A 27,596-nucleotide genomic window follows, 5' to 3' on the forward strand; every position below is an offset into this window, starting at 1 on the left:
GCTTTGCTCGACCAAGAATCTATTATCTTTTAGGAAGATATAAAAACCTGGCCCTATGCTCTGTAGGTCACCCCATTTGGCTGGTTCTCCTTCCCTTTCTGTGTGTTTCTCATTTGCCTTCAGGCAGCAGATGGCTATTAGCCCCATGACACCTTTTGGTAACAGTAGTACATTACAAATGTAAATAATATTAATAATAGGCAGAAGCAGGGGCCCACTAGACCCAAACTTCACGGGGGGCCTACACTCCCAGGCAGGGCTGGCCCTAGCACTGGTCGCACACGGTGCAACAGTCTTTTTTGGTGCCCCCGCCCCAGTTTCCTCCTTCTCCATAAATTCACCAACAATGCACCTCATATCTCTGTAGCACCTTTCTGACAAACATTACATTTTTTTTATAATGCTACTCATAGTTTACTCACACTCAGTTATGTGATCTGCATAGTACATGTTCTTTGTAGCAGGCACATTAACCCTCTGCACTGTGTGGATGACAAGAGTGCCCATGTGAGTGCATGGTGAGCGATGCAACAGTGTGAGAGTAGGGAAAGAGTAGTGACTGCAGGGTGAGTGAGGTGACCATATGAATTTGGGTGCGTATGTAAGTGCAGAGTGGGACGAATGAATGCATGGTTAATGATGGGCTTGTTTGAGTGAATTGCAAATTGAGCAGTGAGGGGGACAGGTGAATGAGGCGTCACATGAGTGCAGGGTGAGTGCAGATGAGTAGTGTGACTGCAGAGTGAGGTACAGGGTGAATAGCACACATGCATTGTGAGTGCAGAGTGATCACTGTGAGTGCAGGGTGAACGGGTGATTGATGTGAGTGCATGGTGATCAGTGTGAGTGCATTGTTATCACTGTGAGTGCAGGGTGAGCATGAAGGTGAAGTGCGAGAATGAGAAGTGAGTTCTCTGAATGCAGGGTGCATTTCCAGACACTTGAAGTAACTCATCATATGCGCCGTAGGGTTTAAGATATAAGTTAAACTATTGCTTTTATGGCATTAATCAGGGATCGAGGGTGGAGGAAATAAATAATATGCTGATCCTGCAACACACTTCCAGTCCTATGGTTAGGGTTGCCTGCTCATTATTTGATGTCCCAGACGGTACAAAAATAAGCAGTCACCTAAAGCTGTATATTTCAGCACTCATCTGTAATAATAATAATAAGCAAATTTATAAAGCACCCGGTTACACTAGGCTAGTGTGTCCCCGCGCTGCGGTACAGACCTAAAGCACCCTTGCAGTAATACAGACCCTACCCTGTGCGTACTTGGAACAGCAAATATAAATAGAAAGCACTTTTAATTGTGTTCTAGGGCTGCCTCAATGATCCATGACTGATAATTAAAGGGAACAAAGACAGAAAAGTCACATTACAAATGAATGCATATGATTTTATTTATAATCCTATTAAGTGTCAAGAGGAGGCCTTTGCAGGCTCTTTAAATATCAAATGGCTGGTATTTTTCTTTTGGCAACCCTACTTCATAGTTCTTCTCATGAAATGCATTCTCACACTACTGCAGTAAATGTAAAATACAAATGTAAGGAATAGGCAGAGTGGGAGCCTGGGGGGTACTGGAACTAGAAAAAAAACTAAGCCTCGGTAACCAGTTTACAAAAGGTATGTAAATATGCAAATGGTTTTTAAAGACCTGTGAAAAACTCAGGCGTGCTGTGCTGTCCAGGAGATAAGACTGCAGACACAGCCCAGCGGAGCCCACAGCAGCTCGAACTGAGACACACAACGGGGGAGGAGGGGGCTGAATCCCTTGAAGTCCTGTGGGCCTGGGCAGAAGTGTGACCGGGAATGCGCGACCCCCTATCCATTAACTCCACGGCCCCCTGGGGGTCGTGCCCCACACTTTGAAGACCCCTGCCCTAAGGCATAGTGCAAGAGGAACTTGAAAACATAAACATATGTGTAGATTGCAATTAAATGCCAGCCTTTCTAAAATAATCATATTGCATTTTTACTTTGAGCATGTTTCACTAATTTGTATTTATTTTCGCTTTGATATTTACAAAACATCTTTAACTTTCCATTCACTTGCTCCAGCAGTGACTTATGTTGTTACCTTTATGTTGATGTGATCCACAATGTCAAGCTGGGAAGTTTGTAGCGCCTGTCAGTTTGAGAACTTAAGGATAAGAGAGTAGGCAATTGGTATGATTTTCTTTATTCATGACAGATGTAACTGGCAAAATATAGCAAGACCATTACATATCCAGTATGTATCAAAATACTAAAGTAAATTTTGTCTTGCTTAAAATTAGCACAGGTGTTATTAATGAGAAGAAAACTTACTTAATGGTATCCAATGTTGCTTCCTGATGGCCTCGTCACCAAATTCTCAGGATAATCAGTATCTATATATATTCATTCCATTAGGATTACTTGTTTGCGGATTTAATTTCGGATGAAACGTTGACATTATGGAATGTCCCAGATCCTCATAGACTTAGATTGGGTGCTCAGGCGTCATTGTTTTTTGGCTACCACATTATAAAGTTTAAAAAATAAATTTGTTAGAGAATCCACAAACTGTGTCTTTTATTTCAGGTTGGACGTTGCCACCAACGAGTGGGTACTATGCAACGAGCGGCCGGTGAAGATCTGCCGTTACCCAGTTTCAGGCCTTACTGAAGGGAAAACATATCAGTTCCGTGTGCAAGCTGTGAACCAGGCTGGCGCTAGCCATCCTTCTAAGGCCAGTGAGCCAGTCACGATGAGAGACCCTGCTGCTGGTGAGAGAGACATCGGTATGTATGGGATGCTACCACAGACTTCAAGGACATTTATTCAAGATCCAAAATGTACATGCGTTTCTGTGATTGGTGTTACAATGGTAAATTCAAAACATTGGCAGCGGATATGTTGGTCTTGCTGTTTTACAGGCCATAGCAGTGAATCTGATTGCAAATATAACACAATAGCAAAGAATGTGGTGGCCCTAGCTGCAGTTCATCTCAGTAACTACCATCCTCATTCCCCCCAAAATAGTAGCTTTACCGGAAGTAGGCGTAACCTTTACATACGCATAACTGTAAACCAGAAGTTAATCTGCAAAGGCAGCTTAACTTTGTTTTTCTCACCATCATGAAATTATTTTACTTTGTGGAGAAATATTTTCCCCTTATCTGCAAATTGGGGTAAAAGTCACTGGGAATATTGCAGAATGTCCCAAACAGTGCGGCTTGTAGAAGTTCAACCTTTTGGTATTCCAAGCCCCTGCCCTGTGAAGACCCATGTCCCTTCCTGTAGCCCTTAACTTAAACTACAAATAATACACAACACTGGTGGTTTTTCCAACGTCATAAATGGAATTTACATACAGAAAACTGAGAGCCTGAACTAAAGTGCACTGTCAGCTTAGATTTCTAATTTCTGTGACTTTGAAATTTAAAGGTTACATACAGTTGTATATTACTTTGTCCAATGCAGAACTTTGTCTTCATGGTCTGCAAGAATACAGAATTTGCTCAGTAGGAAATTTGCACTCCTTGGGCTGACTCCGGCTAAATAATGTATAGCCATTAGATGGCTGAGCCTGACACCTCCTCAGATGGCTGCCTGGGTGAAGGTTTTGACGGAATGGGCTGGGACAGAGGAGGCACACATGAAAAAGGTGAGGCGTGGTGATAGGCTGGCAGATGATCTATTGGCATGAGGAGCCATGGAACATGACCTTCCTGATGGGCGAGCCGTTGCATCCACACCTGTGGCAAGCGGCAGCAGTGAGGGACATACTCAGACACTGCGCTCCCAAACTACGGTGAGGAAAGAATGAAACCCTTGGAAGGTTGGATATTGACAATGTGAGCTGGGAATAGCCGTGGGGTAAACTGCTGAAGTTGATTTGAAATGCTGGGTATCCTTCAGAATGGGAAATATGTAATGAGCAGAGCACAGAATGGGGTGGGGGGTTTAAATGCACAATGGTATTATGGGGATTGTGTTGTGTCTCGAACGGGCTATACGGCGTTTGATGTTACATACTGCGGAGACAATTGCTTGGAGAACCAGTACAGAGATGTTGCTTATAATGTAGGGCGTTATGCTGCTGGTTATGGATTTAATACCAGATATATTTTCAAACCCAAGAATATAAAGTTAAATGTTATGTACCGTGTGAAGGAGGCATTCAGGGAAAGACAGGGTAGTCTGCATCAGGCATACTTTGATAATCTAGGAAGTAGTGTCAATTATAATCTGATCAAAACATCACTGTTTTGTAAATGTTATTTGAATTCAACTTTTAACATGAATAGTAAGTTTTATCTTACCAGGCTTCATTTTACTACACTTACTAGTGGCCTTTCGCAGGGGTGTCCATTGGAGTACAACCATGCCAAGTTGCCCTGTGACCATACATCCAAGCAAAGCATTTTGCACGTAACCCTTTTCTGCCATTAATATTTTTACTGCCGGACGTGTTTTTTTAGCCCAATTTTTAGTTAGTCCAAGATTAGAATTTTACCACGTTTATTTTATTGCAAAGCTTTTGTGACTTAGATCTCCATGTAGCAGTGTTAAACTTTGTTGTGCAATGGTGATTAGAAATCAGTATGGGGCAGTGTAATTAATTTGTCCTCTGAATTTTTGCTGTTTTATGTAATTGGGGTTATCATTTATTTTTAAGATAGTTTCTTTTTAATCTTTTTTTATATGAAGTTTTATGGCTGTATTGTTTTATCTTGTGCTTATATGGCTTGAAATTAGCCGAATAATGAATATTTGCATTGAATTGGACTGGAAATACTGTGCATAATCTAGATTTGTATAATGCTAAAATGGCAATACAAATATTTAAATATTTTTTTAAAAATTGAGAATTTGGGTCTGCTCTGTCTGGGTCAGATATTCCAATTGTGCACCAAGAATAAAAGACAACCGGACCCCCTTGCACAACTCCATAGGAAATGGGAAACGGATATATCGGAACTGGATGAGGATGAATGGCAGGAAGCACACTGGCCTCTCCCAGAGAGGTTACAGTCTCTTCCAGACTCAGGCTGGTGCAGCTAAAAGTACTCCACAGAATATATTTTACGGGACCAACACTGGTTAAGATGTGCTGTAGGGAAGATCCTGGGTGCGGGAGGCAGTGTGGTCAAGAGGGCACATTTATACAAATAATATTGGAGTGTGCCCACATCAAAGGGTTCGGGAGGGGGGTACACCTTAGCAAGGAGGATACTCTGGGGTTGAGGCTGGAAATTGAAGTCAAAAGATGCTCGTTAAATATTTGGGAACCTACAGACCTAAACAGCAAAGAAAAGACATGGGTAACACTGAGCCTGATGGTCGCCAAGCAGAATATCACTAGAATGTGGGGTCAACAATGGCCCCAATGGTGGACGCCTGAAGGAAGGACATGGACTGGTGCATGATGAGGAAAAAGACTGTATATGTAACCAGGGGAAGTCCGAGAAAGTGGTCACAAATATGGGGCAAATGGAATATGTATAAAGGAAACATCTGTACTCCCCCCTCACTCCCTTATCCCCACCTCACCTGTGGTTCAGGGACCGTAGGTCTGAATTAACGAACACTACCATGTGTAATCAAATGGCTAACGAATGTATAAACCATATGAAAAGTCAATTACTTGTATGAATATTCACTGTGATGTTTGAATTAGTCGCTACACTGTCATCAATAAAATGTTTTGAAAACAAAAGAATAAAAGACAAAACAGTGACTGTTGATGCAAAATAGGAGCAAGAGAATGATGGTTTCTGCTGGCTGAATTTCAAAATGCGAAACTAGATAACCTAGAATCAATTCCAACTACCCTGCTTGTCCAAATTGTGCAATCCTAGTCAAACATTTTATTTTACACAGCCTAATTTATCTTTATTATCACATATGAGAACATTTGTAAGTGTATCCATTCAGGAAAACTCTGTACAAGCATCTCTTATGTTTGATTTAATAGACTATATTGTTGCTCTATCTATAATAAGAATCTAGGCCACGCTTAGTGTTTACATGACTACTCACTTGACTCTTAGTTCACTAATGGCATTGTCATTGGAGGCGAGCCATTAATATTTCTAAGTTCATGTTTAAAAACTATAACATTTGATACATGTTTGTATATGCAATAATATAATCTGATGTACTAAAGTGAAATGCATCAGCATGTTAAAGAACTACACTTTTTTGAATTTTGAACAAACTGTATTATATTTTTGAATTATGTTTCTTGCATGATGTACATTGCAAATGTTTTCATGGCTTTGCTAGTGCGTGGACATTTAAAGCCATGCCAGACTCTTGGCACTTCTTTGGCTCTGCTCACCCTATTCATTTGCTGGCACCCCCACCTCTATTTATGACTTGGGCTTAATGTATGGGATTGTTAGTCACTTGATAAAATGATTTGTAAAAGGCGAGGACTGGAAACATGGAGTCCTACCAACATGCAGCGATTTCACAACTCCACCAATTATGTTTTCTCATAGCAGAGATGAAGAAAAGTGAATGCAGTGAAAATACATGTTCAAGGCCTATGAGCTGCAGATTGTACACGATGCATAGATTGCCATCTGGTGTTGGGCTCGGATGCTTGCACTTTGTTGTTGTCTTGGAACAGTATTTTGTAGTCACGAGATAGGTGACTTCTCCCTTGGAGGATAGTGCGCATGGGCACCGCCATCGGGTTCGGATGTAACTTTTGCGCTCTGATTCAGTACTTTATTTTCCAAACCTTTTCGACGCGCAAACTAGCTGCAACTCAACGGTATTGTTTTCGATCGCGTGATCTTCGACTCGCATTTCCACTACTCGATTCCAGCATCGACGTGGGCCGTTGGGCCTATCAACGCCGTTTGGGCCTACAGCTCATGGAATGGACTCCCTTTACAAAATGCCCCCAGTGTGGAGCGAAATTCCCACACAGTGACCATCACAAGGTCTGTAACCTGTGTCTCTCGCCTGAGCACAACGAGAACAATTGCCAGACCTGCGCCTCTTTTCGATCGAAGAAAACCATCCGTGACCGCCGGGCCCGATGACACATCATGGCGCAAAGAGTAGCTCCGGCACCAGTGGACATCTTCGATGAAGGCCCGATGTCCCAGAGGAGGATTCTGAGGACCTAGAAATCGTCTCCGAAGCAGACGACTCAGACGACCACATCACTCCTGGTCAACGAGTGAGTACAACTGCCCCTACGCCAACTCCACCCGCCCTGGTCAAGACTTCGCCTGCTGGCCCCAGTCGCAACCAAAAACATGCTTCAGAAGCCCCGCCCTCGGGCCTGGCTCCGAAGATAAAGGACAAGCCTTCCGGTAGCTCAGGACCGAGCAAACCACATATCAGTGTCCCGCAGGCACCTTCGGCACCGAAGACGGGAGACCAACCTACTCCCAAAAAGAAGTCGGCACCGACCACCTTGATGCCGAAAGAAAAACCTTTGGATCCAAAGCCAAAACCTTCGGAACCAACAAAGATTTCCGGCTCCATAGCCAAGCCAAATGATCCAAAACCAACTCCTAAGGCCTCAGAGAAGAAATCCAAACCCCGCTCAGCCCCGAAGAAGCCGGCGCCGAAACCGGTTCCGGAAGAGGACGAACTTTTTCGACCGGATCATGTCGATTCCAAGCAGAACAAACTGCATATAGACCCTAAAACAGGACATGTGGCTGCTGTTCCACAAAAGAAGAGGAAGCTGGACACATCAGACACTCCTACAGTGCCTGTAAAGAGAAAAGACTGTGCCACTTCACCTATAAGACCCTCTTCTCCTGTTTCTCCTCCTGAGTCTGTTCTTCCTCCTAAACCTGTCCTTCCTCCTGAGCCAGTTCTTCCTCCTAAGCCTGTCTCTCCTCCACAGCCTCCAAAACTTCCACCACATTGAACACTACCACAGGATGATGATGATGACGATTTAGAGGGTTGGGGAGGCAATAATGACCCTTTCACTGATCCTGATGATGATACAGACGTACCACAGGACAATTGGAACGATTATGATGACCCAATAGGTCCCCCAGACCCCCCTGATCCCCAGTCATATCCAAGAAAACCATCTCCCCCAGATGACAATATTGGTTTTGGACAACTCGTAAATAGAGCTGCTGTCTACCATGGTGTCCACATGCACTCAGACCCTGCAGAAGAGGACTTCCTTCTAGAGACCTTTGAACAGTCCCAGAAGACTGTCTAAATCCTGCCTATGCTAAAAGGGGTCATTAAACATGCCCCAGACATATTCAAAGACCCAATGAGGGCTAGAATTCTCAATCCCAGGATTGATAAAAAGTATAGACCCGCCCCGACGATCCCACCTACATCAAGGGGCAGCTACCCTTAGACTCACTAGTGGTATCTAATGCTAGGAAACGCGCCAACTCTCAAACCTCCGGTGACGCACCACCTCCGGATAAGGAATCTAAGTTGCTAAATGCCTCTGGCAAGAGAGTTGCTGCTCAAGCAGCTAATCACTGTGCATAGCTAAAACCCAAGCATTACTTGCTAGGTATGATAGGGCTCACTATGACCGTCTAGAGACCCTTTACAACATTTGCCCGATCAATACAAAACCCAGGCAAATGATTTAATTCAGGAGGGCAAATTAATTACCAACTCATCAAGTAAGTGTGGCCTTGACGCAGCTGACACAGCCTTTAGATCTGTTAACACTAGTGCGCTACTCAGATGACATGCCTGGTTACACATTTCAGGGTTTAAACAGGAAGTTCAGACAACTATCCTCAACCGGCAGTTCAATCAGGAACAACTTTTTGGACCGGCTGTAGACATCACTCTAGAAAACATGAAAAAGGACACGGAGACTGCTAAATCCATGGGAGCATTACAGTCTCCATCCACACGTGGCTCCTTTCGTCGCTCCTTCTATAGAGGAGCATCCAAAAACATTGCAAGAGACACCGCCTCCTCTTCCTATAAAAACACCACTCAAACATGCCCTAATAGAGGATATTTTAGATTCGGATACAGGGGAAATAACAACAAAGGGAGAGGCTGAGGTAGTAACAACACTCGTGCCTCCCCCGCCACTAAACAGTAACTTCCCTCCGCTCCCTCCATACCATTCCACTCCGGTCGGGGGGAGACTCTCACACTTTCTACCTGTCTGGGATTGAATCACAACAGACAAGTGGGTAAGACAAATTATCCAGTATGGTTACTGCCTGGAACTTACAGCAACCCCGCCCAACATTCCACCCAAACAGCGTCCAATGTCCACAGTACACCTTACGCTCTTAAAACAAGAGGTTCTCTCAATACTTCAAAAGCACGCAATAGAACTAGCTCCCCTACATCATCAAGTAACAGGGGTTTACTCACTGTATTTCCTAATCCCCAAAAATGACGGGACCCTAAGGCCAATACTCGACCTCAGACCCATATATCTATATATACAGTCCGATCATTTTCATATGATCACTCTTCAACAGGTTCTCCCACTACTGCAACAAGGCGACTTCCTTGCCACACTAGATCTCAAGGACGCCTACTTCCACATTCCCATACACCCTGCTCACAGGAAATATCTAAGGTTCATAGTGGATGGACAACACTATCAGTTCAAAGTCCTTCCAGTCGGAGTGACCACCGCACCCAGAGTGTTCACAAAGTGTCTTACCGTAGTAGCAGCACACTTAAGAAGACAACAAATCCACGTCTTTCCACATCTCAACGACTGGCTAATAAAAGCCAAGTTATTCAAACAGTGTGTTCATCACACTCATCAAACCATCCAGCTGCTACACATCTTGGGATTCACACTAAATTACCTCAAGTCAAATCTTCAGCCCTCCCACATACATCAGTATCTAGGGGCCACATTAGACACCTCTAAAGCTCTGGCATATCCCAGTCCAACCAGGATAGCCAGTATGCAAGCCCTGAGCAGCAAATTTCAACCGCAGCACTCCCTCCTAGCAAGGGTATTCATGCAACTTATAGGAATGATGGCCTCTTGCATCTTTATCATACCTCATGCAAGACTTCAGATGCGCCCCTTACAGGAATGCTTAGCACGTCAGTGGAACCAGGCTCAAGGACAACTTACAGATCTGGTGTTGGTGAACAGCAGCACACATCGCTCTCTGCAGTGGTGGAACACACGAAACCTGTCCAAAGGGCGGCCGTTCCTCGAGCCAGTTCCACAGATAGTGCTAACAGCAGACGCATCACTCACCGGTTGGGCAGCCAATCTCCTAAACCATACAATTCAAGGCAAATGGACCACTCAACAGAAAGTGTTACATATCAATCACCTAGAATTACTGGCAATATTTCTAGCATTAAAATCATTCCAGGTACATCTAAAGCACAAGACTGTCCTAATCCGGACGGGCAACATGACAGCCATGTATTACATACAGAAACAAGGAGGCATACTTTCTCTGCAGCTGTCCCAGCTCGCACAAAACAGTCGGAGATGGGCCATTCCACAAAACATATACCTGCTGGCAGAACATCTTCCAGGAGTTCACAATCAGATTGCGGATCTGCTAAGTCGTCAGACACAGCAGATACAACGAATGGGAACTTCATCCCCAAGTCCTTCAGCCTTTTTTCCAGATGTGGGGTCAACCAGACATAGATCTGTTCGCCACACACGCAAACGCAAAATGCCCAACCTTTGCCGCCAGGTTCCCACACCCGTTGTCCAAAGACAATGCGATATGGATGAACTGGTCAGGCAGATTTGTGTCCGCTTTTCCGCCACTCCCACTAATTCCCCGTACGCAAGCTCAGACAACAGTCTCTCAAGATGATCCAGGTGGCTCCCACATGGGCATGCCAACCGTGGTTCACAACACTACTGGAACTCTCAGTAGTCCCACACCAAAAACTGTGCCTCTCCCCAACATTGCTAACGGAGAACCATGGAGAGATAAGGTACCCCGATCCAGGTCAACTGAATCTAGCGATCTGGTGCCTGAAGTCCTAGAGTTTGGTTATCTTAACCTTCTGCCGGACTGTATGAACATCATTAAAGAAGCCAGACACCCTACTACTAGAGCTTGCTGTGCAGCAAAATGGAAAAGATTTGTCAACTACTGTAATAACAATAACATTGATCCTCTGGATGCTTCAATCCAGGACATCATTTGCTATCTGCTACACTTACAAAGATGTAATCTAGCATATTCATCAATATGATTACATCTAGCAGCGCTTGCTGCTTATTTACAAAACAGACAACACTTGTCATTATTTAGAGTACCTGCAATTAAAGCCTTTATGGAGGGCCTTAAAAGAATAATTCCTCCCAGACTGCCAACCTCTCCGGTGTGGAATTTAAAAAGTTGTTCTTACCAGGCTCATGGGTCTCCCATTTGAACCTATACATAAATGTGAACTTCAGTTCCTCACATGGAAAGTAGCTTTCCTTGTCTCAATTACCTCTCTCAGAAGGGTAAGTGAGATACAGGTTTTAACCATACAAGAACCATACTTACAAATACATCGTAACAAAGTGGTTCTCAGAACAAATCCAAAATTCCTTCCCAAAGTCATCTCTGCTTTTCATCTTAACCAATCAGTTGAGTTACCGGTGTTTTTCAAAACCCCGACTCTGTGGCAGAGAGAGCTCTTCACATGTCAAAAGAGCACTACTTTATTACATTGACAGGACTAAACCCTTTCGCAAAACTAAACAACTGTTTGTAGCCTTCTCCCCACCTCATAAAGGTAACCCCATCTCCAAAGCTGGGATCGCAAGGTGGATAGTAAAATGCATTCAAATATGCTACCAAAAGGCTAAACGCACATTAACAATTCCCCCTAGAGCGCATTCAACATGCAAACTAGGGGCTTCCATGGCATTCTTAGGAAACTTTCCCTTAGATGACATATGTAAAGCAGCAAAATGGTCTACACCACACACCTTCACCAAACACTATTGTGTTGATGTGCAGGCTAAGCAACAAGCTTCTGTAGGCCAGGCTGTTCTTAAAACACTGTTTCACACCACTGCAACAGATACAGGTGACCACCGCTAGGGGAGACACTGCTGTACAGTCTATGCATAGTGTACAATCTGCAGTTCATATGCCTCGAATGGAAAATGCTACTTACCAGTATGCATCTATTCTTGGCATGTAGAGCTGCAGAGTTGTACACGCCCACCCGACTCCCCAGAACCTGTATCTGTTCCAGTATTATCTTAATTAGATACATTCACATGGACATCTCTTACTTCTTACTGACTCCATCATTTCCCATCATGGCGAAAAACAATCTGAGGATGGAGACGATGCCCATGCGCACTATTGTCCAAGGGAGGAGTCACTGATCTTGTGACTACAAAAGACTAAGACAACAATAAAGTGCAAGCATCCGAGCCCAACACCAGATGGCGATCTATGCATAGTGAGCAACTCTGCAGCTCCACATGCCAAGAACAGATGCATACTGGTAAGTAGCATTTTCCTTAAAATAAGGGATCTCAGGGTAGAGATCCAGGCTGTTGTGTTTTATGCGACCATAGTCATGAGTTCCCAGGGAAAACTTTCAGGTCTATGTAGCATGAGCTGGGACATAACTTCAGGGTGAGGTGTTTGGGGTGTGAAACTCCCAGGATGTATTCTTGACTTGCTCGGTGGGTCCTGAGTCAAGTTTGCTATGTCTGTGTCCATTTTCTCACTATTTCCATTTAGCCTAAATCTTTTTACCTGTTCATTTTTTGGAGCAGATACTTAAATGTATATAGTTACTGGTTTACCAAAGTGCTCCTTGAATGGGTGCAAAGTTACTCATTTTTGGAATTCACAATCATTGGCTGTAGAAGGCTTGGAAAGCTGTGCCAGTCTCAGGTTTCCAGGCATATTACTCTCAATCAAATACCAAGAAGTTGATGGGATGAATGCTTCCAAATAGCCTAACCAGTAGCAATCACTCGGGTAGCATTTCAACCCATTGTTTTTTTGCCTTCGGTGCGACTCTAGACTGAAGCTTTCCTTATACAAATCAGCACTCACTCACCCTGTTCCTCCAGAACCTTGGTTACCGACTCCACCCTGCAGCCACTACTTTTCAGTTAGGAAATTTGAGATTTTCCTTCCCCCGAACCTAACTGACTAAGCTATGCCCATGGCTATGAGTGGGTGGGGAAACAGAGCAGGGGGCTGTGAACTGAACGAGTACTTTCCCTGCCACACATAGGTCTAATGCAGGACACAGCAAACACATTTCAGTTACAGGCCGTTCTTGCCAGCATATGAAGCAATTGTCCTTCTTATAATATAGACTCATCAACCACAATTCTTGTCAGGGTAAAGCACAAGCACAACACAAATTAACCTGTGCTCAACCCCCTGGTAGCTTAGCACAGGCAGTCAGGCTTAACTTAGAGCAAATGTATAAGGTATTTGTGCAACTCTTCAGATGGTAAAACAGTAAAAGCATCTCACAAAAAAGATCCCACACCTAATTAGAAAAATAGAGCCAAATTTAATCAAAAGAAGATCACAATGGAACACATCTAATCAGCAGAATCTTAGATTTACATGTTTAAAGATTTTAGGTTAAAATAGTGTCAACAAGCATAAAGAACCACCACAAGATATCTGGTCATGCTGGACCAAGTCAAAGTCACACTTTCAGGCCGACCGCATTGGAGCACAGGTCGGACACAGTCACCAGGTTAGGCCCGCTGAAGTTTACCTTTTCAAGTTCAGGCTAAGAGTCCCGTTTACACTGAAGATGGATACAACAAGCAGGGAGAGCATCGCGTCAGCAAAGTCTGAGGAACCGGCCCGCATCATAGGCAAACTTTGCTGGAGCTTCGCGTTGGCAGTCTCTGCAAATGGTCAATGCTGCAGTACAAAGAGTCAGGCTGACCGAGCTTCACGCTGATTTGCAGTGTAAGATCTCTGTGTAAACAAGCCCATTTACAGTTGCAAAGAGCCCAAAAGCTTAATTTCAGCACCCTTGAGCTACACCTAGGATCCAGGTGCTGAAAGGCACTACTTGGGGACCAGGAACTCGCTGCATGTGGGTCAAGGGGCTGGTGCAAGATGATGGGAAGACTTTTATGTCCCTGAGGCTCTAATCTAGAAGAAGGCAGACTAGCCTTTGAAGTCACCCTGGAGTCCTGGGTTCCAGGTGAGGTTGTCGGTCCAGTTCTTCTTCCTGAGGCAAGAGGTCAGCACAGCAGGGCAGCAGTTCCTTCAGAGCAGCAGTCCAGCAGAGTGACAGTCCTTGTAGATATAGCAGTCCTTTTTCCTGGCAGAGTATCCACAGGTCCAGAAGTGTACTGAAGAGTTGGTGTCTGAGGTCCAGTATTTATAGACAGTTGTGCATTTGAAGTGGGGAGAAGCTTCTAGAGGCATGCATTTGAAGTGCACAGATTTCCTGCCTTCCTGCCCTAGCTTCAGACTAACCTCAGGGGGTATGCAGCTCTTTGTGTCGGGGCAGAACACAGCCTATTTAAGTGTAAGTGGGGCTGTGCCCAGCTCCGTAGCAAGTCATTGCCCGCCCAGTCAAATACAAGTTCCCCAATGTGTGTGGCTGTCTAGGAGGAATACACAAAACCCAACTGCCAACTACACCCTCTCATGTGACCCAGAGACAGGCTGCAGGCACCAAATGGCTAAGGCAAGAAAATGCCAACTTTCTAAAAGTGGCATTTTCAGAATGGCAATTTAAAATCCGGGTTCACCATAAGTTAGGATTTTAACTTGTGATTCCAGAGACACCAAAGATGAACTAGTTACATATTCCCATTTGGAAATTGCACTTATGAAATATAATAAGGTAATTCCAATGTTAAACTATTGGAGAGGTAGGCCTTGCAGTAGTGGAAAAAACGAATTTAAGAGTTTTTCATTACCAAGACATGTAAAACTTAAAAGTGCATGTTCACATTTTAAATACACTGCACCCTGCCCTTAGTGCTGTCCAGGGTCTCCCTCAGATGTGACTTTTTTTTATTAAAAATGAAAGTTTGGGCCTAATAAAAGGTTTATTTTTCCAGGTTGAAATGGTATTTTAAAACCTGTACACAGAGGCCACAATAAGTTTAGAAAACAGGGGCCCCTGCATGCAGGATGACTTGCCAAGCGTAGGGAAAAAATCAAATTATTTAAAAACCTATGAGCAACAAATAAGTAATAGGAATGTGCAGGCATAAAATATTTAAACTACCAGAGAATAGACAATATAACTACAATTCATTTAATGACTTGAGAGACTTCCAGTATTATTATAACAAAACAGTTTTTTTTAATGTTTTATATACAATATAAAAAAATTAGATTTGTCAAGATCATAATATATTATTTATATAAACAGTGCCCTAGACAATAATCTATTCATGAAATGATAAATACATTTGATAGGTTAGTTATTGATCATCTGATCCTGTATAATGTGCTAATCTTGGGTACATGTGACTGAAAACAAAAGACATTGATTCATTGAACCATGGTGCAATATCAGTTTAGCTCATATTGTGAATGGCTCAGATTTTGTAGGGCTGACGCAATGGCAGGCTCGAGATGTTTAAATGGCCACTTAATTGGGTGGCACAATCAGTACTGCAGCCCCACTAGCAGAATTTAATTTACACGCCCTGGGCACATGTAGTGCCACTTTGCTAGGGGCTTATAAGTGAATTAAGTAGGCCAATTGGGTATAAGCCAATGTTACCATTTTTTAATCAGGGAGCATAAGCACTTTAGCACTGGTTAGCAAGGGTAAAGTGTACAAAGTCCTAAAGCAAGCAAAAACAAGAGGTCTGGTGGCAAAACATTAGAGGGAAACCAAGTTCAAGGTTGCCAGGTTTAACACTAGGTACATAAATATATACATAAAGCTATGTATATATGTATACATATTTTCTTATTCGCCCCTAAAATGCAAATAACACAAGTTCCACTTTCGTAATCTTTTACCCCAATGTAATATCATTAGAAGTTTCCTGGGGAGAAAGTGGTCATATGATGGAGTGCATGACAAAGGATGTGAAGGGCGTTCCTGCATTGGCATTATGAGAAAAATTGGGTAGGTGGGAAGAATGAATGACAGCTGGTAAAGGCATTGAAAGTTATGATTAAACATGTTTACTATCTATGAAACAAACTCATTGAAAATGTACTGCAAATTTTATTTCTTTTTTTCCTGATTATCCTATTTTCTACCCTCAGTGATACCTTTGGGCGAGGGAAAGACAATCACATTAAGCAAAGATGATCTTGAAGGTAACTTTTGCTTTACGTTCTTAAAATGTGAACGAATTGTGTACGTTTATGTTTTTTGAAGCCACGTCCAGTTGGAGGGTGAAGGTACTCCATGGTTTAATATACGACTTCATCATGAGAAGATTGTATGAAACATCTGTATTAAAGGAGCTGGCATGGTGTGGCAAGAGCTCAAAGCCGCTGCTAGAATTGCACATCATCAGTGGCAAAGTAGGGAATGGTCAAAGGCAGGAGCTGAATAGTGATTAGGAACTCATCCTGAGTCTGCCTCGCCATAGTGCTAATTACTACAGTGCCTGCTGCAGGAAAAGCAGGGTATTGAGAGGATGAAATGCTACCAGCCTATTTTAACATATACCCTTTAGAAATTATTGGATTACATCCAACGGTGAAGGATAAACCATAGAGCAGAGATTATATGTGTTTTCTATTTGATATGCTCTCTTCTGAGATTCTTTGCTCACTACATTCTGTAATACCAAAAACCATTTCAATTTCAGAAAACTAGTTAAATACCTTCGGTTTCTTTTTTTTTCCTTAGACATGTTGTCTCAACATTATTTCTAATATTGTGCATGTTAGGAAAATTAAAAGTGATTCAATACACATGGAAAGTCTGCATTATGAGTGGGTTATTGGTCAAGGAGACTAAGAAAGAGGGTAAGTAAAATGGCATGTTAAAAGTGTTGACTAATCAAATATATGTATAATAATCTGTGAGGTAAATAAGGTGTTCATGATTGCTATTCATGCACCTCCAAACAGGGTATCTCAGTGTTCTTCAGAAATTTACTGCAAGAAGCTTTGCAGCAATAGATTGTAAAAATAGAGACGTGAAATTTCAAAGTGTGCCCCTCCACCTTCACGGAGAAATAAATTCGCAGAGCTAGTGAAGCTGCACATTTATTATTCTTTCAAATTGAAAACAATTTGAGTATAGCACAACGTGCTGCTCATGTTTGAAAAAACATATGTGGTTCGCGTTGAGAAGTTAGAATTTCAGATCAAAATAAAGTTACCTTATATGACAAATAATATTTATAATATTTTACTTAACAATTCTAACTTTTGAAACCCTGGAACATGTTTGAAACATTTTTCGAACTTATTGACTGATGCCCCTTAATAGAGGCTTTCCACAAAATTTAAAACTGTTGAAAGAATGTACATATTTAACAAAAATCCTTTTTACAAACAATTTATGCTAATTAAGAAAATTCTAAATAAATGTCAGGTTTAATTAGGAAAATATTGCCAGTCAATAAGAAGAAACCATTTGCGAACTTCCCAAAATAGCACATCTTCCAAAGACGCAACCCCTTTAATCTTTAAAAATGTATTCAAATTCAAATAAACTTTATTTGGGCGAGATTTCACCCATAAAAGTAACATATATAAATACATCAGTTAAAAAGAAAACATAAAAAAATAAAATATCATGCAACATTTAAAAGGGAGGAATAGCAGCGTACCTCAAACAACACAATTATAGCAGCATAGTACCTCGAAAATTAAAAAAACCATTAAACTAAAAGTAACAAAATACTCATCACATGAAATGTCCATTAAATATTTAATGATGAAAATATAATGAATTAAATATACATATAAATATTTTGTATGGCATTGATATGTTATGTTAAGTAGATTTGTAAAGCACACGTTATCACCCGAAGGGTATCCAGGCGCTGGAATAGATGAGTAGGCCGATGAGGCTCCTAGTTTAAAAGCCAGACATTTAGTTTCTTGAGGAACTTGAGTAGGAATAGGAAGATCCTGATGTGATGTGGAGGGCAGTTCCAGAATTTGGCGGTGGTGTAGGAGAAAGAGCATCTTCCTGATATGAATATGAAGATGCAAGGTATCTGTGCAAAGTAGAGTGTGGCTGAGAGCAGTTGCCTGGTGGGTTGGTGGAAGTTAACGTGGTGGTTGAGGTAGGCAGGTCTGGAGTTTTGGAGGACTTTGCATGTGTGGGTGAGCTGTTTGAATTGGCAGCGCTTCTGAATTGGTAACCAGTGTAGCTCTCTGAAATGGGGCATGATGTGTGCACTGCAGTGGATTTTGCAGATGAGTCTGGTGATGGCATTGTGGGTGAAATAAAGTGTTTGTATGAGTTGATTCATGATGCCAGCGGAGAGTGCATTGACGTAGTTTAGTCTACTGGTGAAGAGGGCCTGGGTGACTGTGTGTCTGGTGTCAGCGAGAAGCCATTTGGACATCTTGTGGAACATTCGTAGGATGAAGAAACAGGATGAGGTGATGGAGTTCACGAGTTTGATGATCATGAGTCTGTTGTACAAGATGATGCAGAGGTTTTTAGCGTGGTCAGAGGGTATGGGCGAGGGTCCCAGGTTGGTAAGCCAGCAGGAGGAGTCCCATGGAGAGGCTCTGTTCCCAGAGATCAGGACTGCTGTTTTATCAGTGTTGAGTTTTACACAGTTCTGTTTTATCCAGTTTGCTAGGTTTGACATGATAGTGATTAAGTTGGTCCTGGTGATGTGGTTGTTCTTTGTGAGAGAGAAGATGACCTGGGCGACATCTGCATAGGAGACAATGGTGATTTTCTGGGATCCTATGACGTGAATGAGAAGTGCCATGTAGATTTTGAAAAGGGTGGCGCTCAGTGATGATTCTTGAGGGATGAGGTTCTTGGGTTCAGAAGTGTAGGGCAGGAGGCTGGCTCACTAGGTCCTGTCAGAGAGAAAAGAGGCTAGCCATTTCAGGGCGGGTCCTTGTACTCCAGAGTTGTGGCGTCTTGTGATGGGGTACTGTGGGAGACGGTAATCAAGGGCTGTAGGGAAGTCGAGTAGTATGAGCGCTGTGATTTCCCCTTTGTCCATGATGGTCTGGATGTCATCAGCTGCTGTGATGAGGGCAGTTTTTGCACTGTGGTTGCTGCAGAATCCAGACTGCAAGATGTTTAGGGGGTGGTGTTTTTCAAGATAATTGGAGAGTTGTTTGTTGATAAAATTCTCCACGACTTTGGATGGGAAAGGCAGGAGCGAGATGGGTCTGTAATTGCAGTGCACATTTGGGTCGGCTGTAGGTTTTCTCAGGAGGGTTGTGATTTCTACATGTTTCCAGTTAATCAGGAAGGTGGCATTTATGATAGTGGTGAGGTGGGAGCTGATCAGAGTTCTTCCTAAGCTGTAGATATAGTGGGAGCATTGGTCAGTGGTGGCCCAGTAGTTGATTGTTCTCATGATTTCTGCTGTGTTTCTGGGGTGAGGGGTTTCCAGTTTTTGATCTGGTGGTCAGATTTGGGGGCAGTGGGCAGCTGGTTGATGATTTCTTATGTCTTACTTTGGGGGTCGTAGTTGCTGTAGTTTGTGAATAGCAATAGTCTTACTCTGTTGTGGTGGGTGTTTGTATTAGCATGTGCTTACTTAAACCCCTCCTTACTGCTTCCTAAACCCTTCCTATTTTGCTAGTTAGTAGCCCTCATTTACCAGCCACTCCTCCTGGTCCTTCCCACAGTTTTACTAAGTAGTAAATCAACATGTGGGAGATCTTCCCATAGCAATTACAGGAGAGGAGGAGGTGAAGATTTCAACCCTAGTGGGTCACTGATGACCGTCAAAGGTTGATACCATCCAGAATTTCGAAATTTGCTCAGTTATAATTTATAAGATACCCTTGCAAACATGCTTGCCAATATACAGGTATTTGCAGATTCATTAGTATTTTATCGGCTGGGAATTGTGGATTTCTTGATGGCCACCAGCAAATAGCAAGACTTCCACTAAACAATTAGGTCAAATAGTGTAGAATTGAAAAACAAGATTTTTCAAAATGTTAAATATCTTACACCCAATACTATGTAGGAATTCAATTATATACACTTCAATATGAGAAGAACAAAGGTTGATGAGTAAATTCTTGAAAAATCCATCCAATCTATATAACATAAGAGTAACACCTCAGGTACCAGGTATGCCCCCTTTAATGTAAGCATATTTATTGTGCTTATAATTTATGAATTGGAAATGTGCAACTATTTCAGTAATGAATGGCATGGGGTTTTAAGCGCTGTGAATGAGTCAAGAGCTTTTTTCTTCTCTCATGAATGTTTGTATGCATGGCCTTGTAAAAACCTGATTTGTCTAGTTCTTCTGGTCATATTCCTTTTGACACACTTATCACTAGAAGATAAAATTGCAAAAGTATTACCTTTTTAACTGAACCAGTATCTTTTATTGCCAATATAATTATGATGAGACTTTTTCTATGAAAAAGACACTAACCACACAATAAAAATCATATCATAATCATAATCATATGTGCGGTTAAAGCCCTTAGTCCAGTCATTACTATTTTCAATTAAAATACATTAATTGTACATTCCTTTCTGGTTACTATGGGACTGCATTTTATGCAATGTTTCATTTATACTTTAAAATGTAAGCTTGCTATTCTAATGTGTTTATGCAAACTATTTAAACATTTACTTTCTATTTATGACTTTCCATAGAAGACATCAGAATTCCCCTCCCACCAACAAATGTCCATGCATGTGAGGTCAGTGAAGATTATGTTGTCATTGCCTGGGATGAGCCAGTACCAAGAGGCAAGGAGCCACTCACTTATTACATTGAGAAGGTGAGAGACTTTTTAATTTGTAATTAACTACTGTTAAAATACTGTACTGGTGTTTAGGTAGGGCCGAAGGATGAATGGTTGGCGATTGCTGAAAAGAACATTTCCAAAATAAGTCAAGCAATTTTATCAGTCAGATCATCCAAAAGAATATGTTATCACTTTCAATCTAATAAATCGATTAATGTGAATAATTTGTGAAAATGTGTGCTTTAACTACTGTATTCACCCTCAGGCCATAGCTGGAAGTGACAGCTGGCAGAGGGCTAATTTGGACAAGAATATTGATTCCCTGAGGTTTACAGCACTGGACCTTCTGAAAGGAAAATCCTACTGTTTCCGGGTGCGATCTGTTAACAAGTTTGGAGTGAGTGAACCCTCCTTACCCACTGAGCCAATTTCTCCAATATCAACATTAGGTAAGTTAACAAAATGCACATTGTTGAAATCTGTTTATAGTAGAGGGTGTTGTTAAACAATCCACTTAAAAGGTAATGATAAATGAAGGCTGTAGCCATTGACCAAAGTACTATTTACATTGTATACTCCAACCAGTTCAATCAGCTAATCAATAACATTTTATTGTGGAAATACAAACATTCCATAAAATTAATTTTCAATACACTTCATAAGTAATATGAAATAACGAAATTATTAACATTAAGATCACCCTTCTCTTTTAGGAACCCACAAAATAAACGTCACCCCAGTCCTGAAACTAACAAAAACTCTCCCAAAACCTTATAATAATGAGATCAGCAATGGTTACAAGTCCGTGTTTTAAAGAGCTTCATTTTTAACCAAAAGTATAATCTAGTTTGTAAGGGCCACAAAAGTCTCACACACAGTGCCCAGATTGTACAGTCTTTAAAGATAGTTTGCCATACATTAGAGTATTTTATTTTAATCTCAAAAGGTGTACCTAAAGGAGCTAGGGGGCATATGTATCAAGCGATTTTGTATTCGCAAACGCTGCGATTCGCAAGAAAACAGCGTTTGCGAATACAAAATCGCAAAACGCGATGTATGAGCCTTTTTCGCATCGCACAAATAAGGAATCGCTAATTTTGCGATTCCATAATGCTATGTAACAAGCACCAAAGTTGTGCGATTTCTTCTTAAGAAATCGCAAATTACCACCAACTTCAAGTAGGGGATATTTTGCGAATTCTTTCAAAAATGCACTTTTGGGCATTTTTCTAGGTGCCATGTGGCGCACATTCATGCCCTTATGGCATGTATGTGCGTCATATGCGCACACATGCTCATTTCAGGGGTGCATCAGGGTGTCATCATGACACCCTTGCACCTTTGAAATTATTCTGAATTTGCGATTAGCAAATTGCGAATCGTAATTTGAGAATGACTTCCCATTCATTCCTATGGGCCTCCTGGCCCATAGGAATGAATGGGAAGGTATTCCTTAATTGCGATTTCGCAATTTGCTAATCGCAATTAAGGAATATTAAGAATTCGCAAAATATGTGCGAATTTTTAAATACATCCCGTTTTGCAATTCTCAAATAGCGATTCTCAAAAAATCGCTATTTGAGAATCGCAAATACAGTTTTTGATACATATGCCCCTAGCTTCTTTTAGCACGCCATCTCCAGGTTTTGTAAACATACAATAGTGTATTTTCTTAATATTACAAACCAATTTGCTATTGATGATGTCCAGCTCATCTGGTGAGGCCGCTGAAGCATGCTCGTATAAATATGACAAGTGCTTATATAGTGTCTAAGTAATGATATGACTTTCTGGGGTCTCAAAGCTCCTCTTAAGTGCCTTTCATAACAAATGGCAAAAAAGGATGCATCAAACCCATACCTATAAGGAGCAGAGAGTTTCTTTCTAATTTGGTCTAACATGTTTATAAAGGTTGCACAATGTTCGCTGGTGAGAGAGAGAACATTCATAATTTCTTCCATGTTTTCCAATAGTTCTGTAATGTATCCTGTGATATCTTGATATGTGGGCACCAGATTCTCATTTGATTCTTTTTCTATCTCCCTGGATTAAGGCAATCTCACTTTGGGCCACATGAACAATCGCTACCTTTTGCGAGCTTCTGCTTGTGACTTTTTGAGACTCATAATTAGGAAGTCGCAAAATGTAATGCACAACAGTAAGTTTAACACTGTTTGCGATTCTCAGTGGGTCATAAATGGGCCTGCCTCATCGATGTATTCATGAGACAGGTCGCAATCTGCGACCCATTGGGAATGGCCAAAGTCACAGGGATGGTGGCCATGCCTGTTATTGCATTTTCAATAAAGCATTTTTTTTTTGTAATGGTGCCCGTTTTCCTTAAAGGAAAATGGGATGCAATTCATAAACAAATATGAAAGTTTTTTAAAAATTTTTTACGAGTAAGCAGTTGTCCGGGGGACCACTGCCTGCTCTTAAAAAATGTTTGTACCCACATTTGCAGAGGGGAAAGGGTCCCTTCAGGACCCCTTCTCATTTACGAATGGGTTACCACCAACTTGAATTTGGTAGTAAACTGCCAATATTTCGCAACCGCATTCTGGTTGCAAAACATGGAGCAAGGCCACTGACTCAGTGTCAGTGAATTTGCTCCCCCACCCTCGCAGCTCCACCATTAAGTGAGGCCTGCCCCATCACTCTCGAGTGTTGGTGATCGAGGCCCTCCTCCACCCGCAGGTTTCCCTGCGCCTCATCCCTGGTGGTCCAGTGGACCTCTGTCTCCTTCCTCTCGCTCCACTTTTTCACTCGTTTTCACTAGTTTTTCTACCCGCTTTTATTTTTCACCTTTCTGCACTTTTCTGCATTTCTGCATTTTTCTGCTTTATTTCTGCTTATTTTCCCTTTTTCTTTATTTCCTATTTCATCCCTTTACCTTTCCCCGCCGCTGCTGCCCCCGTGGCCCCTCCCCCCAAGCTCGACCAGTGCGACCGGCCCAATCCAGCTCCCCTCCCTGCTCCCGCCTCCCAGCTGTCCAGCCCTGCCCGACTCCTACTTAATTGCGGCCGCGCCGCTGGTGCGCCAAAGGCAAGCCCATCTGCGCTCGTTTTGCGACCCGACAGCGACCAGCGCCAGGAACCCTTGGCCTCCGCATTGCCAACGCTACAACCCAGCAGCACTTCATGCACTCAACCCAGTCCATAACAACAACTGCAAGCTAGCCTCATTGGCTGACACCCACAGACCCTTCAGCTGTCACCGCTGCCGGCACACCTACAGCACCACCGGGAACTTGGCACAAACCGACCGCAAGAACACACCCGAACCGAAGACCCTGCAATGCATCCTCCTCAAGGTCCGATCCCTCCTCAAACACGCCACCAAAATCTGGGACCTCCTCGACAACACCACCCCGGATGTAGCATTCCTCATCGAAACCTGGACCAACCCACCTCGGGACCGGACATCGCCATCGCCAATCCCCAAGGATACAAGATCTCCAGGAAGGACCGCCACACCCGCCCGGGAGGAGGAATCGCCATTGTCCACAAATCCACCCTCCATCTGAGCAAACTCCCCAACGAGCCCACAGACATGATGGAACACCTACAATTCAAGATACTGACCAGCCCCACCACCACCCTCCAAGGAACCCTCATCTACCGACCCCCTGGACCACACGGACCATTCACCAACTCCATCACGGACATCATCTCCCCGCATGCCATCGCATCCACCAACTACACCCTGCTGGGAGACCTCAACTTCCACCTCGACAACCAACTGAACCCCGATACCACATCCCTCCTGGACAACCTCCACAATATTGGACTCCACCACAACGTGACCGAACCCACGCACTCAGCAGGACACACCCTCGACCCCCTCTTCACAACAGGAAACTCCATCACCTTCAGCCACACCACCAAATTCCCATGGACTGACCACCAATGCGACCACTTCAACTTCAGAACACCCACCATCCACACACACCAGCACCTGCTCCCATGAAGAAACTGGACCAGAATCACGATGACCAGCTCACCTCCTCACTCAGCAACTCCACCCCAACCATCGCAGAAAACAACAACCACAACACCGCAGCCCAAACCCTGCACAGATGGATCTCCAACTGCGCCAACACCATAGCCCCCCTCAAGAAAAACAACAACACCCACTCCAAGAAAGCCAGATGGTCTACCACCAAACTTTGAGAGTCCAGACGCACCTGCCGCTGCCTCAAAATGGACTGGAGGAACACCAAATCCACAGAAGCACACAACAACTTCAGAGCCGCCACCAACGCTCACCACCAACTCATCAGAATAACGAGGAAAAAAGCGATTGAAGACAGAATATCCACACACGCACACAACGGCAAAGAAAGAACCCACCAGCAAGTCTACTGACATCCCTCCCTCACAAGACCTCTGCGACAAACTCAGCACCTTCTTTCACCACAAAATCAAGAGCATCTACGACAACTTCAATGGAGACAACCAACACACTGAACTCCCACCAACCATCCCGACACCCTGAAGCCAGCTATTGACAACTGGACAGCCCTCACCACCGAAGACACACTGAAGACAATGAAGTCAATCCAATCCGGGGCCCCCACGGACCCCTGCCCCCACCACATCTTCAACAGAGCCACCAACACAATCTCACCCTTGTTCTGCCACACCATCAACCGCTCCCTGGCGACCGCCTCGTTCCCCGACAACTGGAAACACGCCGAGGTCAACCCCCTCCTGAAGACACCCTTGGCGGACCCCACCAACCTTAAAAACTACAGACCTATCTCCCTGCTCCCGTTTCCAGCGAAAGTCATCGAGAAAGCCATCAACAGCCAACTCGCCACATTCATCGAAGAGCACAACATCCTCGACTCCTCCCAATCTGGCTTCAGAAAAAACAACAGTACGGAAACCGCCCTCCTCACCTCAACAGACGACATCCGCACCCTACTGGACAAAGGAGAAACAGTAGCCCTCATCCTCCTCGACCTCTCAGTGGCATTCAACACAGTCTCCCACCGCACCCTAATACGCAGACTCCATGACACAGGGATCCCTCGACTGGATCTGCTCCTTCCTCTCCGGCAGAACGCAGTGGGTCAGACTTCCCCCTTTCCTCTCAGACACTACACCAAACACCTGCAGAGTCCCTCAGGGGTCCACCCTCAGCCCCAGGCTCTTCAACGTCTACATGTCTCCACTCACCCCCATCGTCAGAACCTCCGGACTCAACATTGCATCATACGCAGACGACACCCAACTCATCCTCTCCGTATCCAACAAACCCAACATCGCCAGTCCCAACTTTCGAGAATGCATAGAAGCTGTCGCCAAATGGATGAAAAACAGCTGCTTACAACTAAACACCAACAAGACGGAATACTCATCACGGGCCCAAACCCTGATGCCTGGAACGACACCTGGGGTCCCCCTGCCATCGGAAACCCACCCCCACGGACCATGCACGCAACCTAGGAATCATCTTGGACTCCGAGGTCAAAATGGACCACAAGATCAACTCCGTCTTGTCCTCCTCCTTCCACACTCTCCGCCTCCTACGCAAGACCTTCAAATGGATTCCCCTCGAACACAGAAAGACCGTCACTCACGCCCTGGTCACCAGCCGACTCGACTACGGCAACGCACTCTGCGCCGGAATAAACACAAACCTCACCCGCAAGCTACAGAACATCCAGAACACCGCCGCAAGATTTGTCCTCAACCTGCCAAGACACTGCCACATCTCCCAGCACCTGCGCACACTCCACTGCTCCCCATCGAGGCTAGAGTCACCTTCAAGATACTCACCCACGTACACAAGGCCCTCCACGACACCGGACCAGTATACCTGAACAGCAAACTCAAATTCCATAAAAGACCCTACGATCAGCCCAGCTTTCTTACGTCGTGGTCCCTCGCACCAGAAAATCCAGAACGGGAGGCCGTTCCTTCTTCCTTGCGGCCAAGGCCTGGAACGACCTTCCGCTCCACCTCAGACAGACAACACGGCATCCCATCTTCACAAGAAACCTCAAAACCTGGCTCTTCGACAGACCCCATCCTTGATGGACTTGAACCTGCATCCCCCCACCCCTAGCGCCTAGCGCCTTCAGACCCTCACGGGTGAGTAGTAGCGCTTAACAAACGCCTGATTGATTCATTCATACAGCCCCTGCGACTCGCTATTAGGAAAGGGAGACCTTAACACACCCCTTCTTAATACTGGCTCGCAAACACTATTTGAGATTCAGTAATAGGTTACTAACTCACAAAAAAGGGTTAGTACATGTCAAAAGGCTATTTAGCAGTTGCATATGGCCCAATTCTCCATTTGTGGCTGCTAAACAGCTGGCTCTTTGTTCCGTGCCTCCTCTGGGCCAACTGGATGACCCGACAGACTTTGCTTGCAAGAGAAGGTTTGTACAAAGATCTATGACTAAAGCTAATATTTTATCCCAACTAGCAGTGTTTAAAAAGAAAATAATGCGGCTACCAGTGGCGACTGGCAGGGAACGGGGATGACGCGGTTGGGGGGTGACAAAAAGGGGGTACAAAATCTAAATATTAAAAAAAACCACTCACCTCCTCACAACCGCGTTCTCTCTCCTCCGTCATTACTCTCTTCCTGCAAAGTCCCAGAAGCAGGAAGCACAGAGGCCTCCTAAGCCAATCACAACACTGCTCTTAGCAGCATTGTGATTGGTCAGAGTGCCGTGGTTCGGCGCTCAGAAGGGGACTGGGAGCCTGTGCATGTTTCCACCCAGACTGCATATTACAGCCTGGTGGAGAACATGCTAAGTGGGCATGACTGTTTGGCCAGCCCTAGACGGCCGGCCAAACCGCCATACCCACT

The 27,596-nt window shown here is 43.8% G+C and overlaps 1 protein-coding gene across 1 annotated transcript in view; it reads left to right on the top strand.

Annotated features, from left to right (window-relative positions):
- MYOM3 (myomesin 3) overlaps positions 1-27,596 on the top strand; it is a 508,088-nt gene that overhangs the window by 331,335 nt on the left and 149,157 nt on the right. Inside the window, exons 12-15 of the mRNA XM_085647857.1 lie at positions 2,572-2,771; positions 16,146-16,199; positions 20,671-20,798; positions 21,031-21,214. Of these exons, the coding sequence (XP_085503983.1) occupies positions 2,572-2,771; positions 16,146-16,199; positions 20,671-20,798; positions 21,031-21,214 (566 nt within the window). The remainder of the gene's footprint in view (positions 1-2,571; positions 2,772-16,145; positions 16,200-20,670; positions 20,799-21,030; positions 21,215-27,596) is intronic.

Source organism: Triturus cristatus, chromosome 3_2, assembly GCF_964204655.1.
Source record: "Triturus cristatus chromosome 3_2, aTriCri1.1, whole genome shotgun sequence".
Lineage (NCBI taxonomy): Eukaryota > Metazoa > Chordata > Amphibia > Caudata > Salamandridae > Triturus > Triturus cristatus.